This window comes from Panthera uncia (assembly GCF_023721935.1).
Source record: "Panthera uncia isolate 11264 chromosome A1 unlocalized genomic scaffold, Puncia_PCG_1.0 HiC_scaffold_16, whole genome shotgun sequence".
Lineage (NCBI taxonomy): Eukaryota > Metazoa > Chordata > Mammalia > Carnivora > Felidae > Panthera > Panthera uncia.
The window spans coordinates 11748924-11765126 of NW_026057576.1; the positions used below are offsets into that span (position 1 = coordinate 11748924).

The following is a 16203-nucleotide window of genomic DNA, read 5'->3' on the forward strand; positions in this document are numbered from 1 at the left end:
ATTTTTTATTTTTTTTAAGTTTATTTTTTTAACGTTTATTTATTTTTGAGACAGAGAGAGACAGAGCATGAACAGGGGAGGGGCAGAGAGAGAGGGAGACACAGAATCCGAAGCAGGCTCCAGGGCTCCGAGCTGTCAGCACAGAGCCCGACGCGGGGCTTGAACTCACGGACCACGAGATCATGACCTGAGCCGAAGTCGGACGCTTAACCGACTGAGCCACCCAGGCGCCCCTAAATATGCAGCTCTTAATCTGCTTCTGGAAACAAAAACATCTTAAACCCTAGAGTCAGGCTTACCTGAGAACCACGAAGTCCCTGGAAGGATGGGGGGCCATGCTGTTCAGCACATACTGATAGATTTCTGTTTGCTTGTCCAGAGTTTCCACAACCTTCCACTGCACAAAATCCTCATCCCACAGGTGACGCTCTCTCAGCACACGATTCAGAACCACTGAGGGGGGCGCTTCGACCTCCGCAGAGGCCTTCCATAGCTTCAGCGGATGCCCGTCCCCCACCTTGGGAAAGACACTATCGAAAGCTGAAGGGGCCAACTAGTTCCAACGAAAACCTACTATACTTCACTGGGCGCTCAAAAAACATCACTTGTTATGTCACTGGGAAGTGATTCTGCATATCTCAGGTTTAAGACGTTAAGATGTTAATCTTTAAGCTTAGAAGAAAAATAACAGTGATCGTACAAATAATCTCCATCAACACACACGGTATTTACTGTGTGCCAGGAAAGATTCTAACCCATTTGATTTTTAAATACCCCTCCTCCAACAGTGGTAGGATTATGTCCATTATGCAAATGAAAAACCAGGCACAGAGAGGCATGTGGCTTGCCCAATGTCACACAGCTAAAGGACAAGGATAAGATTGGTACTCTGTACTCTGATTACATGCACCAGGGACTGCTTGGTGGTCTCTAGAGTGGATCTTTGACCTGTTTGTGTGTGTGTCAAGCCCATGGACAGAGTGGCCTTTTTTTTTTTTTTTTTTTTTTAATTTAAGAGTGAGAGAAAGAATGCTAGTAGGGGAAAGGGGCAGGGGGAGAGAAAGAGAGAGAATTTTAAACAGGCTCCACACTCAGTGTCTGCCTAACATGGGGCTTTATCCCAAGACTCTGCGTTCATGACCTGAGCAGAAACCAAGAACTGGACACTCAACCATCTGAGCCCCTAGGTGCCCCAGAGAGTGGCCATTTTTATTTATTTTTTTTTTAATTTTTTTTAACGTTTATTGATTTTTTGAGACAGAGAGAGACAGAGCATGAACGGGGGAGGGTCAGAGACAGAGGGAGACAGAATCTCAAACAGGTTCCAGGCTCTGAGCTGTCAGCACAGAGCCCGACGCGGTGCTCGAACTCACGGACCACGAGATCATGACCTGAGCCGAAGTCAGACGCTTAACCGACTGAGCCACCTAGGTGCCTGAGAGTGGCCATTTTTAAAGCAAAACAAATCCCTGCTTGTTAGACATGGGGGTAATTTTGTTACAACCCTGAGATTACCTTTTTGAAAGCAAGATCTGTATTGTCTGTGCTGGAGCACGTGACCCAGCCTTTGAACTTCTCCTTGGCTTCTTTCTGGAGCCCCTGGACGAGATGTTCCAGGTACATATGGAAAGTTGCTCCGCTCTCCTCCAGCTGGGACCCCAGGTCTTCTAGAGTCGGAGCGTGGATCTCAGCCTCCACGTAGGAGTTATGGGACTGGGCTACCAACTCATGTGGGACCTGAATCAACGGATGCACACAAGAGCAACATACTGAGCTAAAGAAATGCTGAAACTAATAGTTAGAGAAAGCAAAGTAATTTTGTCAAAACCCACAGTGTGGGCAACGGGCCTAGCGCCATGGGGATAGTTTCCCAAGATCAGCGGCAAGGCTGGGGTGGGGAGTTTCCCAAAGTCAGGAAAAGCAAATATGTTTCTGAGACTACAGTTATTATCCAAAACATTGCAATGACTTCCCATTCACTCTTTCCGTTTTCCTTTTAACGTATTTTTCTTCGGTTTGGCAAAATGTGGGCTCAGGAAACTTAAAGCACATAGACTTAAGAGAAACATCAAATATGAGTCAGAAATAGCTTTACCTTTTTAGCACACTTTTCCCATTTACAGATGCCAATTCCAGCACAAAAAGTATGCCAGCAGTCTACTTCAATAACTTCTTAAACACATCTGTGGCTACACTCAGAGCCTGTCATTGATTCTTGGTTCACAGAACCAAGAGGGTTACGCAGATGTTGAACCTAATCAGGTCCAAGTTAACACATCCAACATAATTGGCTGGCTGGCCTTGAAGCTGGCAATGGAGGGCAATGGAGCCGTTTTCTTGAAAACCATCATCACGGTAGCCCCAGGTGTCTAACTGTCAGGGCCTCGGTGATACAGGGCTCCTCACGCTCGTTGGGGGCAACGACCACAGCTACGTTGTGTACTATTGTCATCATAAAATCAGGAACAAACACATATAAGCCGCAAATGCAGCAATGGTTCCAAGCATCTTCTCTGGCTCCAAGAGCTATGAGGAAGGCTGCTGGAAGCGGTTACTCACCTCGAACAGTCTGTCGCATTCTGTGATCATGTGGGCAAGCCCCTGAGCCGCGGCCAGGTTCTCACTGAGGTCCTTTTGATCTGGCTTCCCGGTGGCATATTTCTTCTGCATGACTCTATAATTGAAGGACAGAGTTGTAAGCGGATCCCAAACCCAAGAGCTTTTCGCAATCCAGAGCTTGTCCCTTTTGTTTTCGGTTCCTGTCCAAGATGCTAATCCAGATCCCAGACTTTCTCATTTCCAAATAAAAACAATGACCACACAGATATTCTGAGTCAGGGGAAGAGTCTGACAGCTCATAATGAAAAACCTTGGAAAAATACAAGGGCAGGAGTAACTGCTGGGGGAGAAATTTATCTATTTTTTCCTAAATTTGAAACCACGTCTTTACAGGCTGCTGTTCTCAGGTCTTAAGTCCTGCTTTTTTCATAAGAGATTGTAAATATGACTTCTTTCCCACCCACACACTACATACACACCAGAACACAATGCCTCAGGCTTTCTGGATGGCAATGGCCATCCTTCAGTACTACCTGGTTTTATATCTGAGCACATGAATTAGCTCACCTTGAAACATTTTCTTTCTTTTTTTTAAAGTTTATTTATTCAGAGAAAGAGAGCGAGAGAACGAGCAGGGGAGGGGAAGAGAGAGAGAGAGGGAGAGAGAGAATCCCAAGCAGGCTCCATGCTGTGAGCGTAGAGCCCCATGCAGGGCTTGAACTCACAAACTGTGAGGTTGTGACCTGAGCCGAAACCAAGAGTCGGGTGCTTAACTGACTCAGCCACCCAGGTGCCTCTTGAAACATTTTCTGATTATAATAAACTAAATGCTGACAAATCCCCAAACTGAAGTACAATACTAGAAGTGTTCTTTGTTTGTTTGTTCGTTTAATGAGCTATGGGGAATATCTAAGGATTATGGCTGTTGATGAGAAAAACCCACCTGGGGGAGCTTTCTTTCTTCAGTAAATTAAGATGAAAGAGGGAGGGGGCCAGACACACAGCCAGGTTCATGGGTGTCATCTGATTCTCTTCCACCGAGTTGACCACGTCACTCAGGAAGCACAGCAGCGTCTGCAGGACCTCCCTGCTTTCGTCGGCCAGCAACAGGACGGCTGCCTGCACTGCTTGCAGCCGCTGCTCCTTGGGGACATCTGCAGAAAGGCGGGTGCCGGGTCGTTAGAGGAACAGCCACGGGAGGAGCCAGCTGGGGGCCCGTGAGGAAGCTCCACCTTCCCGGTGTGCAGACCCCCTCAGAGATATGACCATCACCGACTACCATGGCGACAGCCACTAACGGCACAAAGAAGTAAGTCACCGCTCAGGCCTCACAGCTGCTGAGAGGCAGAGCTGGGACTGGAACCCAAGTAGTCCGGCTCCGGACCCGCTGCCTTAACAAGAAACGCTGTTTGGCAAGGAACGGCCCCGTCCTGGCCTTTCACGGTCTCTGAGCTAGCCACCTGCTCAGCTGTTTGCAAACTGTTTTTCTGCTCTGACTGCAGCTGGCGGCTGGCCGGGGCACGGTCAGCCTGGCTTCCCTCATGTCCACCCTCCCACCAGACAGCTTGGGAAGCACCTCTCAGGAGGCCCAGGGCTCCGGGGCACGTGTTTGGACACCACTGTGTTAGGGGACGGCGGCCTCGCCTTTCCCCACCTCTAGCAGAGGAGCCGGGCTTCGATGCCAGCTTGGGGCTATTAACCACGAGGGGTGGGACGGAGCTGGCTGGCCCTCTCGAATGACTCCTAGAGGCTCGGCTCCTTGAGGGTCAGCCGGACACATCTTCCTTTCTCCTACAAGTCCCCCAGGGCTTGGTGCAGAGGGAGTGTGCTGTTGCTTCATGCGGTGACCTAGTGTCACGCATTTCAAAATTTTGGGGAGTATGGAAGTTGAGGTTGTACTTGGGGAAGAGGATCCAGGTTGACTAGGGTGATGGGGAGGGTCTGGCCGTGTCGGGCCACTCTCCTTCAGGGTGGTCCGTATGGGGTGGTGGTGGTGGGTGCTGGCCATGCAGGTTCAGAAGGGTGCGGGCCCCAAATAGGTGATGTGAACCGAAAGGGAAAATCCCAGCAAACGGATGCTAGGCACTACATTATGCTGCCCCCTGGCTGTGTTCATTACTGATCTTTTAGGTCTGACTCAATGCCCTTATACCTCTGACTCTGAAAGACCCGGTCAAGAATTCACTCTGGTTACATGGTCTTTCTTAAAATACCATGTTCTAGAACAGGTGTCTGCAGTGGGGTGTCTGTCCTCTGAAGGGGTGGAGGAAATGCGCTTGTGACAATCCTTGACATGAGAGAAGAAGATATCAGGATTTTCAATGGTGTTTATGTTTTCTCTCATGCTTTAAAAATACTGACTGGGTACGTTTTATAATGTGTATCATAGTATATCACAGTATATTTCTACTATGAAAAATAAGTATACATGCTCAGATATTTACTAGTGGTAGGGGTACATGATAAAAAACATTGGAACCTGCTGCTTCAGAGGGCCTGTGGTGTGACCTTCATCCCGGGTCTGGATCCTCTCCATCATTGTACATCCCAGGGCTGGGTACCCTCTGGACCCCAGTCACGCAGCAAATCCACATTTCTGGAAAAGCCTGCTGTACAGTCAATGTTTTAGAAACCATCTTGACCCCTGCTACGTCCACTGTGTAGTGGCACAAGACAGCCCGGGGTTTAGTAGAAAAGAGCCATTTTGTTCAAATTATAGCAGAACCTTTTTCTTTTTTCTTGCTTATGCTGAAACAGAAGCAGATGCTTCAGGCTTGTCACTGAAGTGTTATAAATTCAGCTGAGCCATTGAACTGCTTTTAAATATGCTGCTTTGGCTAAGATGTCTAGTGTGTACATTGTTTAACTTCAGATCGCCAATATTCCACAACAAAATTTGTAAGAGTCATCTGTCATGGCTACATGTTGTCTCAACTTTCTCTCTAGTCACTTTTCCCTTTATCTGTCAGAAAGGATCTTCTATTATTTTCTATAAAAATTGTTGTGAAGGTCAACTATTAATCCCTAAATTTAGCATTCATTTTGAATCCTATCCTCTTTGACCGTTCTGTTACATTCGGCACTCGTGTGGCTCCTGCCTCTTTCTCAGCTCTCAGGAGACTACTCTAGACCTGCATATCTAAGTGTTGATAATGGCAACGATGTGGATGGCTATCGGCATCTCAAATTCAATGTCCAGTTGATTCTGAACACCTCTCCTCTCCCTGCTCTCAAACCAGCTCTCCGTCCCCTCTTCTTTTCCATATTCTCCCAGTCACCAAATGTTAGGACTACAGAGTAGTCTCTGATCCCTCCATCTTTCTCCCTCCTGTAGACCAGTGGGTTTCAAATATTTTCATTATCCGTCCAAACTCCAATTAATCATTTAATGAAAGTCCAAGAAGCAACATAGCTAAAATTAAAACTGCCCTGGAAAAGGGGAGGAAGAACAGTCCCTCTCTTTGACTCTAGAGTCTATCCACGGAACACTGAATTTCCAGTCTCACTGCTGGAAGTCACTGCAGGTAACCCAGTGCTTCACTTACTGTGTTAGCTCACTCACTAACCCCCGGTTCCTGGACAGTCCAATATCTCTTGTTCACCACTTCCACATTCATGGGTCACAAGAGCAGTTCTGATGGATATTTACCCTTGTGGCAGACACAAACATGGATGCCTATTCAACATCTACTCCCTCTTTCTCCCTCTACAAGAAAACACACTTTCTGTTCAGGTGCGGGCTGCAATATGCTCAGGGAAGGTGGGTTCTTCCTGCAGACTAGGGAATAACCATGCTGGCCTAACTCCCAAATGGTAATCCTTCTCTTTCCAGTGACTGATTGAAGGGAGAAGGTATAAATAATTTCTGGCCTATGGGACCAAGATAAATGCTAGGAACTTTTGTAAATGTATCTCCCTGATAAAAAGAGACATTTGCCCAAGGAGAAGCCCTTCTGCTCTCTTCTTGACTTTGAATGTGATTTGGGGAAGACATGATAATTATAAGTTGTGGTAATCATAATTCTAAGTTGTGACCTTCAGGGGATAACCAAGAGAGGCTGACTTCAAGCCTGGCATCACTGAGCTGTGAAATTAACCGACTCTGGAATTACATAATTCCAGATTTCTTGTCATGTGCGATTGTATGATTTTTTTTTTTTTTATTGTTTAAGCTATTTGTTGGATTTCTGGTTCTGTCTTTATAGCCGAGAGCATTCTAACTGGTAACTCCCTCAACAACACCCAAGGGTTGGTTCCTCAATGCTTAACGAATCAAATATGAACTCTTTGCCCTGATATTCAATGCCCTTTCTTGGTATGGACCCAGTCTAATTTTTCAGTGTCAGTGGTCCTACATCGTACAGTTACCACTCATGCCAGTCAGATGAATACCTTGTAATTCCCTGACACATGCTCATGCTATTTGTATAACTCAACAAGTGTTTCTTCCATAGCCCAACCTTCTGTTGTGGAACCAAGTTCGATTCCTCATCTCAACCTCCTTGGGTTTTCTTTGTAAGCTTACTGTGGAATTTCTCCAATCTTGCTGCACGGCAGTTATTTATGATATGTCTCATGTCCCTCAGTTGTAAGATCTTTAAGAGCAGAGAGTAGGTCTTACCCATCCATATCAGCTGTAGCACTCAGCCCAGTGTCCTGTGCATAAGAGGAACTTGGCAAATGTTTGCTCAGCTAAAATAAACCCTGCTTTGATCCAGTTTCTTGCTGGTGAGTCTCAGAAGGGGCCAAAGGGATTTATCTCTTGGAAATCATCTGGCTTTAACCTTAGACTAGTGTCAACCCTAACCTGAGAACTGATTAAATGTAAAGAATCATATATGATAGTTCCAAACCATGAGGGAGGCTTCATGGCAGCTCAATCTCTTATGGCAACAAAATCATAAACTCTCTGTGTTTGGGCTCACACAACATGTACCATTAATTTAACTTAACTTATTCACTTTGACAAAATAATATTTATTTAGTGGGTCATCACTTTATCCTGTTTTTACAAGTGGTATTTATTATAATCCCTTTTGGATTTGCAATATCGTAGGCTCCTGAAACACATTTAGCCCAGAATTCTCTATAGCAGGGATCTCCTTCAAACTGGATGAATTCCATGTTGAGTCCCAGTTCAGGTATATTTTGCTGAACACTCAAAGTCCACAGCCAAATATTTTTTTTCCTAAAATATTGGGACTTGGACCACTAAAATAATTTATAATCATAATATTATTGCATCTAGAAAAGAGTCATGTGTTCATTTCTAATATCCCCCTTTGCTGTTACCTTCAGAAGGATATGCTACCTTCGGAAGAATAAAAAATTTTTTATTCAATGGTTATTTTCATTATTGGGGCTTTGCTGAGAATTGTCAATTTAGCATCACTTAAAAAATTCCAAGTGAAAACATTACTTACTTGAATTAGGCCTAAGCTTCATTTGGTTTGTTTACTTTTCACCAATTAAAATACATTGTATTAAGATACATTTGCTTCTTATTTCTGGTCATTTGGCTTTGAATTTCATATATCCCAAGGAAATGTTTATTTTAAAAAGATAAAATATATTTTTTAATGCTATTCATTTATTTTGAGAGAGAAAGCATAAGCGGGGAAGGGCAGAGAGGGAGGGAGAGAGAATCCCAAGCAGACTCTATGCTGTCAGGGCAGAGCCTGATGCAGAGCCCAAACTCATGAACGGTGAGTTCATGACCTGATTCGAAATCAAGGGTCGGATGATTAGCCCGACTGAGCCACCCAGGCACCTCCAAAATTAAGTAAGTTTATAAAAACATTTATATACCAAATAAATTCCATTGTGTCCCCTTTGCATTTTAAAGTTATTAAAAGTACATCGAAAGTTAGTTTTAGATCTTATGCAAAACCCTACTGAGAAGGAAAACTTTGATGTCAAAAAGGTATTTTCAGACCCGTAAAATATGGCCTGGAGATTTCCATATCAAACTGTGAACAAAGTTTACTTTTGGAAAGAAGTGTAGATGATAACTTTCATATATTTCTTTATGGATTTATGTATTACTTGTACAACAAGCACTCAGTCTGCAGAATGTTTTTACGTGGATGCGTGCGCATGAGAACAGTGGTCTGCATGGCTTCCACTTACACTGATAGATGTGGAGGAAGGTCTCGCTGAGCTTGTTGGTGAAAAGAGGCTCTGGGAGGTCCCGGAAGAACTGTTTTACCATATCTGCCACATCATAAGCAGATTGGTCCTCATAGCTGACATTCTCAGGGAAGCTCTCGTTCATCTGACGTAATGCATGGATTCGAGATTTCACGCCCGATTTTCGAAAAAGACCCACCTGAAACAAGTCACAGGGACGTGTTAGCGAGGCGGCCCTGGCCCCAGTCATTCTCTTCCTAAAGCAAGCAACCTGGGAGTGATGAGAGGGCATGGAACCAGGACCAGAATGAGTAGCAATTGCTTCCGAACTGGTAAAACCGTGAATGATGAGTTTAGTTACTTCGGGCAGTAGTTGAACGCTGACTTCCTCTCCCATAAAATAAAGATAAGAATAATACTCCACCCCACAGGGCGTTCGTGGAGATTAAATGAGAAAATGTGCATGACAGTGTTTTGTAACCTGTAGCCTTCTAACACACTAGATGCTATCATGGCATTCACTTATCCAACAAGCAATGATTAAATACCACCCTATCGCAGGCATATTTACAGTTGCTAGGAGCCACTGGTGAGCAGAGCAGGCCAGACAAAATTCCCTGCTGTCTGGGGTTGATGCTTTAGTGGGGGGTTTTGAAAAAGTTTGGTCAATGGAAGGTTTGGTGGGTCCCAGATAAGCAAGCAGTGCACCTTTGGGGGAGAAGTTCATCGGGAATATGCTCATGAAACAAAATAATACCATAAACATGTATTTTGATTTAAGGGTCTTATTTCTTGTTCTCCTTTGGAACCCCTGTAGTCCTCCCTATGTATGTTTCTCATATGATGCTTGGCACCCATTATTCTACCTGGTTACTTATGTGCATAAGCTGTGGCTCTAGTGAGGATCCCTGGGTGGCATTTTTTTTCACTTTAAGGCATTGTCTTATGTAGGGCTTAGATTCCTCTTCTCTTTGACCTGTAAATGGAGAAATGGAGCAGTAAGGAACCAAGGGGATAATGCTCCTAGTAGGAACGAGTTGAGGTGGAGCAGAGCCCCAGGAGAATGGAGACTCCTGCCAGGGTCGGCAGGTTACACTCTTGGCTCCTCAAGAGGCTCTGCACTCTGGACTTGCCTCTACCCAAGAAATGACTGAATTTCTCTGGGACCCCTGGTTTACAGTGAATTTGCATGTCTGCTATTTTTTTTTTTAATGTTCATTTATTTATTTTGAGAGAGAGAGAAAGAGAGTGTGTGCTTGCGTGCACGTGAGCAGGGAAGGGGCAGAGAGAGAAGGAGAGAGAAGATCCCAGGGAGGCTCTGTGCTGTCAGCACGAAGTCCAATGGGGGGCTGGATGCCACAAACCATGAGATCACGACCGGAGCCGAAATCAAGACGCTTAACTGACTGAGCTCCCCCAGGTGCCCCAGCATGTCAGCTATTTTTAAGTGCCTGTAGGGCCCGGAGTTGCTCAAACTCAGTCGTTCATTCAACCCTCAATCTCTACTCTTCTCACTCCTGAAGGGCTCACAGGTTGGCTCACTTCCAAAAAGGTGGGGAGATTTTGAGCGGTCAGACAGGTAAGCAGCCGCACACCGGTCAGCCATGGCTCCTCCTCCCTGAGCCTGGGGAAACTTTCAGGCCCTGTCAGCGGCTGCTCCGTGTGCCAGGCCAGGCTTGACCCAAGTTCAGGTGTCTGAGGAAAGCTCTCCTGGTCATTGCTCTAAATGGAGAGCTGTCCTAATTCCTTTAAAGTACAGTGACAGCAAGGGGAGAAGTCTGAGCGATGAGAGAATACTCAGGTTTTGTACACGTCAGCGGAATGGATCGCAGAGGACATCATACGCTGCTACGTTTTGTGGCAATAAAAACCGGATCCTTAGTAACACTTTTTTTGCATTCCCAGGCTTAGCACCCTAATTCCACAGATCAGGAATATTCAGGCATATTGTCACTGAAAACAGTAATTGCTTTCCTTTTTATTTCTTAAAGTTTGGAAGGTCTAGAAAATGCAAAACTTCGCCGCACTTAGATGACTGCTTCAAGAATGCAAAGGACATTTATCACCCTCTGGCAACGGCTCCAAACTTCATCAAAGCGCATGAGAAGAAAGCACGTACTGTCGAAAGAAAAATTCAAGGTGTCAGATGAACGATTACTAAAGTGAGGTCCATCCTCAGCCTGGTTACATTCTCGACTTCTCTAGTTCCGGAAGGAGGCCCAGGACGGTGCCACGGGGCTGTGCTCCACGGGAGTTCTCAGAATCGAAGTGCCTGGAGGATGAATTGTGAAGTATGACTCACAAACATTTATCCTCCTGTGAGTTGGTATCATTCCGCCTGAGAATTCCTGTTATTTTCTTAGCAGCAGAGGACTATTGATTGGAATCTATCAAGAATAGAGCAGATAGGTGTTTGTGGGTAAATTACGAGCATCCCGAGTCTTGCTGGCTTCATCTCTGGGTGAGTACCGACGTGCATGTACAAACACATCCCAGCAATGTTTTCCTCGTATTGTTCCGTTTCCAAGTTTCTTTCTAGTTTCAGCAAATATTGTTATTTTAATTATTTTAGACATGTCTGGAGCTCTCCAGCTGCGGGCTCTCAGCTGCTTGTTCTGACTTAGATCTCACAGGATGTCCAGAGGGCAGTCAGGTATTTATTTGTTCTGCCTCAAATTCTGACAATAACCTTCCCGTCCCACCCTTATCTTCCAGGGATGTGGGAAATATCTGTGGGATCTGTGGATTTTTGTTGGAAGCACAGAAGGAAATTTCTTTCCTAAACTTAATAAGGAAAAGGTGGTCTGAACTCAGACCAGATTCCAGATGTAGTAGCTCAGGATGGCAGAAGGGAAAGGCAGAAAGAAACCCCAGTCTTCAACCTTAGCCCTACACTGATGAAAAAACTAACCTCGGAGCCACCCTACTTCCTGACTTCTTGTTACAGGAGCTCATGAATTTCCTATTGGGTGCGCCATTTTGGGACTGTCTTCTTCTGTTCCTTGCAGTGGAAAATTCCCAGGACACAGTGACTAGAAGATTCTTCTGATGGTGTAGAGACCCTGAGAATAAGGAGAAGTCCACCTACCTTCATTAAGCAACCATGGCGGCTGGTGTGAGTGACTGGCAATAATCATTTCTTTGAAAAGTTTTCAAAGGAGTGATGAAATTTGCACTTCTGGTGAAAAAAAAAATTTTTTTTTTTTCCCGAGTGAAAACAGAGAACCGAAGAAACCATGTTAAAGCTGTCGCTTCTAAGGGCAGCCTTGTCATCACTGTGGATGGGAGGCTGCCCCAGATCCCTCAGCTTCATTATGAGGAAGACCCAAACAGTGTGAAATGTCTTTCATTTGCCTCTGCGCCTGTCACTGCTGGTAGTCACACAGGGCCCCATGCTTGGTTTCATTCTCTGCTGTCACCGTCTTGAAATTCTTAATAAGTTATGAACAAAGAAGCTCAAGTTTTCATTTCGCACAAGGCCTTGCAGGCTCCACAGCAGGTCCTGTTCTCGTGTGCCGCTAAATCACGGCTCCAACACCCTCTCCAAGACGGGAAGACTAGTGGTCAGCAATGCAGAGTTCATTTCACAAGCATCTTGCATGTGATCTCTCCTTTCACAAGTAAAAGGGTGAGTGGCAAGCGTTCCCTTGGTCCAGTTTTACTTTCCTCTCTTTTGTCTTCCACCTAAAATCCCAGCTGTGAAAAAGCAGACTCAAAGTATAACCTAGAGAGGCCCCAGAGCATCATTTATGTCATCTGAGGTAGACAGCAGGGCCATGATGAACAGGCAGCGCGTACAGGGCACCTGCACTGAGTAGGAAGTGTCTTCCCAGAATAATTGGGCTTCTAAAACTTACTGTTCCATTAGAATGAGAGGTCGGGCATGAGTGCTGCATTAGAATTCAAATTTCATCTAAATAACATTAAATCTCCTACTTGGCATCCTTTTTATGCTAATCCATTCAATACTTAATGATGTTTATCAGGACTTCCATTTCCTCTTCTTCAGAAATGTGCTCAGCTAATGAAGAAAGGTTGGTTTTATGCAGAAAGAGAAAGGTTCCTAAGTACAGGGTGCGGGGGTGGGGGGGTGGGGTGGGTGTGGGGGGGTGAATGGAGGAGGGGCGGGTTCTGATTCTGAGCACTGCAGGCTTTGCCTCTCCTCTCCCTGCAGTGGCTTCACATTCATCAGGATGGGCATAACCTGTGCTTCTGTGCGCCACTGATTTAGGGCAGAAATAAAAGCTCAGCCAACAAAGCAAGGCTCCTCTCACACACTGCTATGTCTGAATACAAATGGTTCATAATTGAAGGCTGAACTTCCTTATTTCATCTATGGGCAGCTGCAAGGGTGAAAATGGATACACTGTGTTTCATCATCTATAAACTGTTCTGCACTTGGGAGTGTAGGAGGGGAAATGTTGGCAATGTTTCAGGGCCCCGGGGGGCTGCGCTCAACCGTTGGTGATGAATGCTTATGTTTGAGGTGAATGCTTAGCATGAGGAAAAGGGGTCTAGCTCATGGTAGGAAGCCTCCTTCCCCGGGGTCCAGGGCAAAGCCTTGGGAGAGTCTTGGATGGTGGTTCAAGGGAACCATGTGAAGGGAGGCAGCACAGAAGCCAGTTAGAGAAAGGATGTTCTGGATGCTCTGGTTTCCTATGACTCAGGGGCTGAGATCTCAAGATCCTGTGCAGACCTAAAACTTTTCGGTTCTAAGGAGGTGCTACTGGTGAAGAAGGAACAGTCTAGAGTGATGCATGTTCCTTCCCTCTTACTCTTGTCCCCTCTTTCTTTACTGATTCATTCACTTTTATGTGCTTTTGTTTGCTCTTAGAGTCTCTAGAATAGTCTTCCTTTTAAGCCTGGTTTTAATTTTCCATGTGTTTGTCTGGTTTTCCCTTGTGCCCTTGTTATTGCCACCTTCCTTCTTCACCGGGACCAGAGTGGGGCGGGGGGAGTCTCTGTGTGCCTTCCACACTCTGTGATGGTGAAGGGGAGGGACTTACAAGGTGGGGAGCCCTGCAGGTGTGGAGGGCTTCATGAAGTCCTAACTGGCTCTGGGGAAAGTCCCGTTGACATCTTATGGATTCTTACTTTTGACTGATACAAGAGAGGGTTGCCTCATTCATTTTGGTTACATTTATAATCGGTATTTATGTCCTCGAAATCAGTCTTTTGCCCACAATGGTTTGCCAACACACTGTTTTCTCAGTAAGGCATTCTTCCAGATTTAAAACACAGTTAGAGGCTTGATATGGAGACCGGGAATAAGCCAGTGAGCCAGGACTGAGGAGATTTTTGTGCCCACCATCCTTCTCTCGATTTGTATGACTTTTCCTTCAGATAGGAGACTAGACCCAGTAACAGTGGTCTTACTGATGCCATCCATGATTCAGAATCTACAGGGGTCCTGAGTGGTTTCCAGTCTACACTAAAGGAGTGAATAGAACAGTGGTAGTGTAATTCATTTACTCCCATCCAACTTTGTTCAAGAAAGAATTCAAGGTGACCTATAATGATCTCTAAAATGTATAAGATACAATTAAATTAAAGATAAAAGATAAGAAAATTTGAGCAAAAGGAAAATAAAGATGAAAAGGGCAGCCAGAAATGAGGTGGGCGTACAAAATTCATGCCAAATATTTACATATATTTACTACAGGCAGAATATACATTTGGCTCCGATCATTCTAGCAGCTAATATAGAGAGGAAAAAATACCCAGTTGTTTTTAATATTAAAAAAGCTAAACAAACAGACTCATCATCTAAAAGAAACACAATGCTTTCAGGTGTTGGGGCCAGAAAAAGATTCTTCCATTATCACAGAAAGGCTATCACCTCATGTAATAACCAACATCATCGACAAACAAAGGGTATGATGCACAAAGAGAATGATGCATTCATCAATGAGTTGTTTAGGGCTATTTCTCAAAGTGTCCCTTGATGCTGGAGATGGCATCACCCTAGATCCACGGGGACAAGCAATTCTAACAGGTGACAGCAGAGTGGAGTTTTTAAAAACCTGGACTCTGGAGTTGGCTTTTCATGCGAGTGTTGGCTCCACCATTGCCACCTGGGGGACAACCCCACCCAGGGTGGATATGGCATTAAATGAGGCAGTGAAGGTAAAACACTCAGTATGATGCCGAGAACATGCTGGGCATCAAGAAATGTTACTATTATTGAGCCAATTGCATAGATGGATTGCATTTGCTTTAGGTATTCCTGAACAAACACTGTTTTCCCTTGATAGGGCTTTTGCTGAGAAGCATTCACTGGCCATGCATTAGAATGTCTAGAACAAAATATTTTTTGTTCTTGGGAAGGCAGAGCCAAAAACTCTAAGGAAATTAGCCAAGAGGAGGGACGCGTCTCGTAAACCCTTAGGAAAACTGAGAAGCTTGGAAAAACAGGTGTCTGAAAAAAAGGTTACCCTCCACAAAACACAATCTTGGGTTTTGTGATATTCATAGATGATCCACCTTTGATTGGTGTGCAGTTTGGTAAAAGCTCTAAAATTAAAAAAAAAAAAATGCTTAAGTAACTGGATTCACTGGTTTGCTCTATTCAGATGTTATTCACAAGTCAGTTAATGCTGGGGTATCTGCTGAGCACCACAGTTATAGAAAAGTGGTCTGTTTCCCTTCTTTCTGAGAAATAACAGGGAAGCTACTAAAGCCATTTCTCAAAACAAAATAGTCCTCACCATGACAGTAACAGCAGCCACTCCTGCCCTCCACTATGCCATCGAAATAAATGGAAGAAATGTGTACTTGTACATTCTCTAACTTAGGAGTGGGGAGGCAAAAAGGGGATTATGCATCATATGAAGAAGTTACTCCTATTAGCTCCATTGAAAAGTGGTACCTGATTCATTAAGAGACCATCCTGATTCTGACTGCGATCTCAGTTTTGGGGTAGTTACAAGCATAAGTAGCCAGGATCTGTGAGTTCATGTAGCTCAGCTCATTCCTATTCACTGAGGCCAAGGCCAAGGGTAAATCATTAAAAGGTGCAAATAATCTCAGGTGGGCATGGATTATTCACATGGTATTAAAGGGTATGATGCACAAAAGCCACTGTAGAAGACTTACCTGAAAATACCCCCACTACTCCAGGGTGTAATTTATCAAGTGGGAATATGGCTCTTTTGGGGGGCAGGATATTTAAGAAACTAATGGGTATTAGTTTGGAGGAGCAACGGGTTGGCCTAGTAAATTACAGACTGGAATGCACTCTGGGTCCAATCATAGGCCACCATTATGGCAGTTCCCAAACAGTCCTGGAGACAGAAATCGATCTCTGAATATTTTATTTAGCATTTTAATCAACTCTACAGGATGAGGGGATATTTGACTTAGCTGACATCATTTTCAACATTTACTTGCACATTTAAAAAGAAATAAATTAATTCATCTTTGGTTTAAGTTTTCCTGGTCATGGTGCTAAAAGAATGATGGAAAGGGGTGAAACCACGCTGTGAAAACAGTGGCGGCAGTGGGCCAATAATTAAA

General features: G+C 44.7%; 1 protein-coding gene across 2 annotated transcripts in view; it reads right to left on the bottom strand.

Moving 5' to 3' along the window:
• Positions 1-16203, bottom strand: part of STARD13 (StAR related lipid transfer domain containing 13) — a 182092-nt gene that overhangs the window by 6947 nt on the left and 158942 nt on the right. For both annotated transcript variants that reach the window (XM_049646792.1, XM_049646791.1), the window contains 5 exons: positions 8689-8887; positions 3503-3713; positions 2560-2674; positions 1516-1737; positions 300-517 (listed from right to left, as the gene is read on the bottom strand). In XM_049646792.1, coding sequence (XP_049502749.1) covers positions 300-517; positions 1516-1737; positions 2560-2674; positions 3503-3713; positions 8689-8887 — 965 coding nt within the window. The remainder of the gene's footprint in view (positions 1-299; positions 518-1515; positions 1738-2559; positions 2675-3502; positions 3714-8688; positions 8888-16203) is intronic.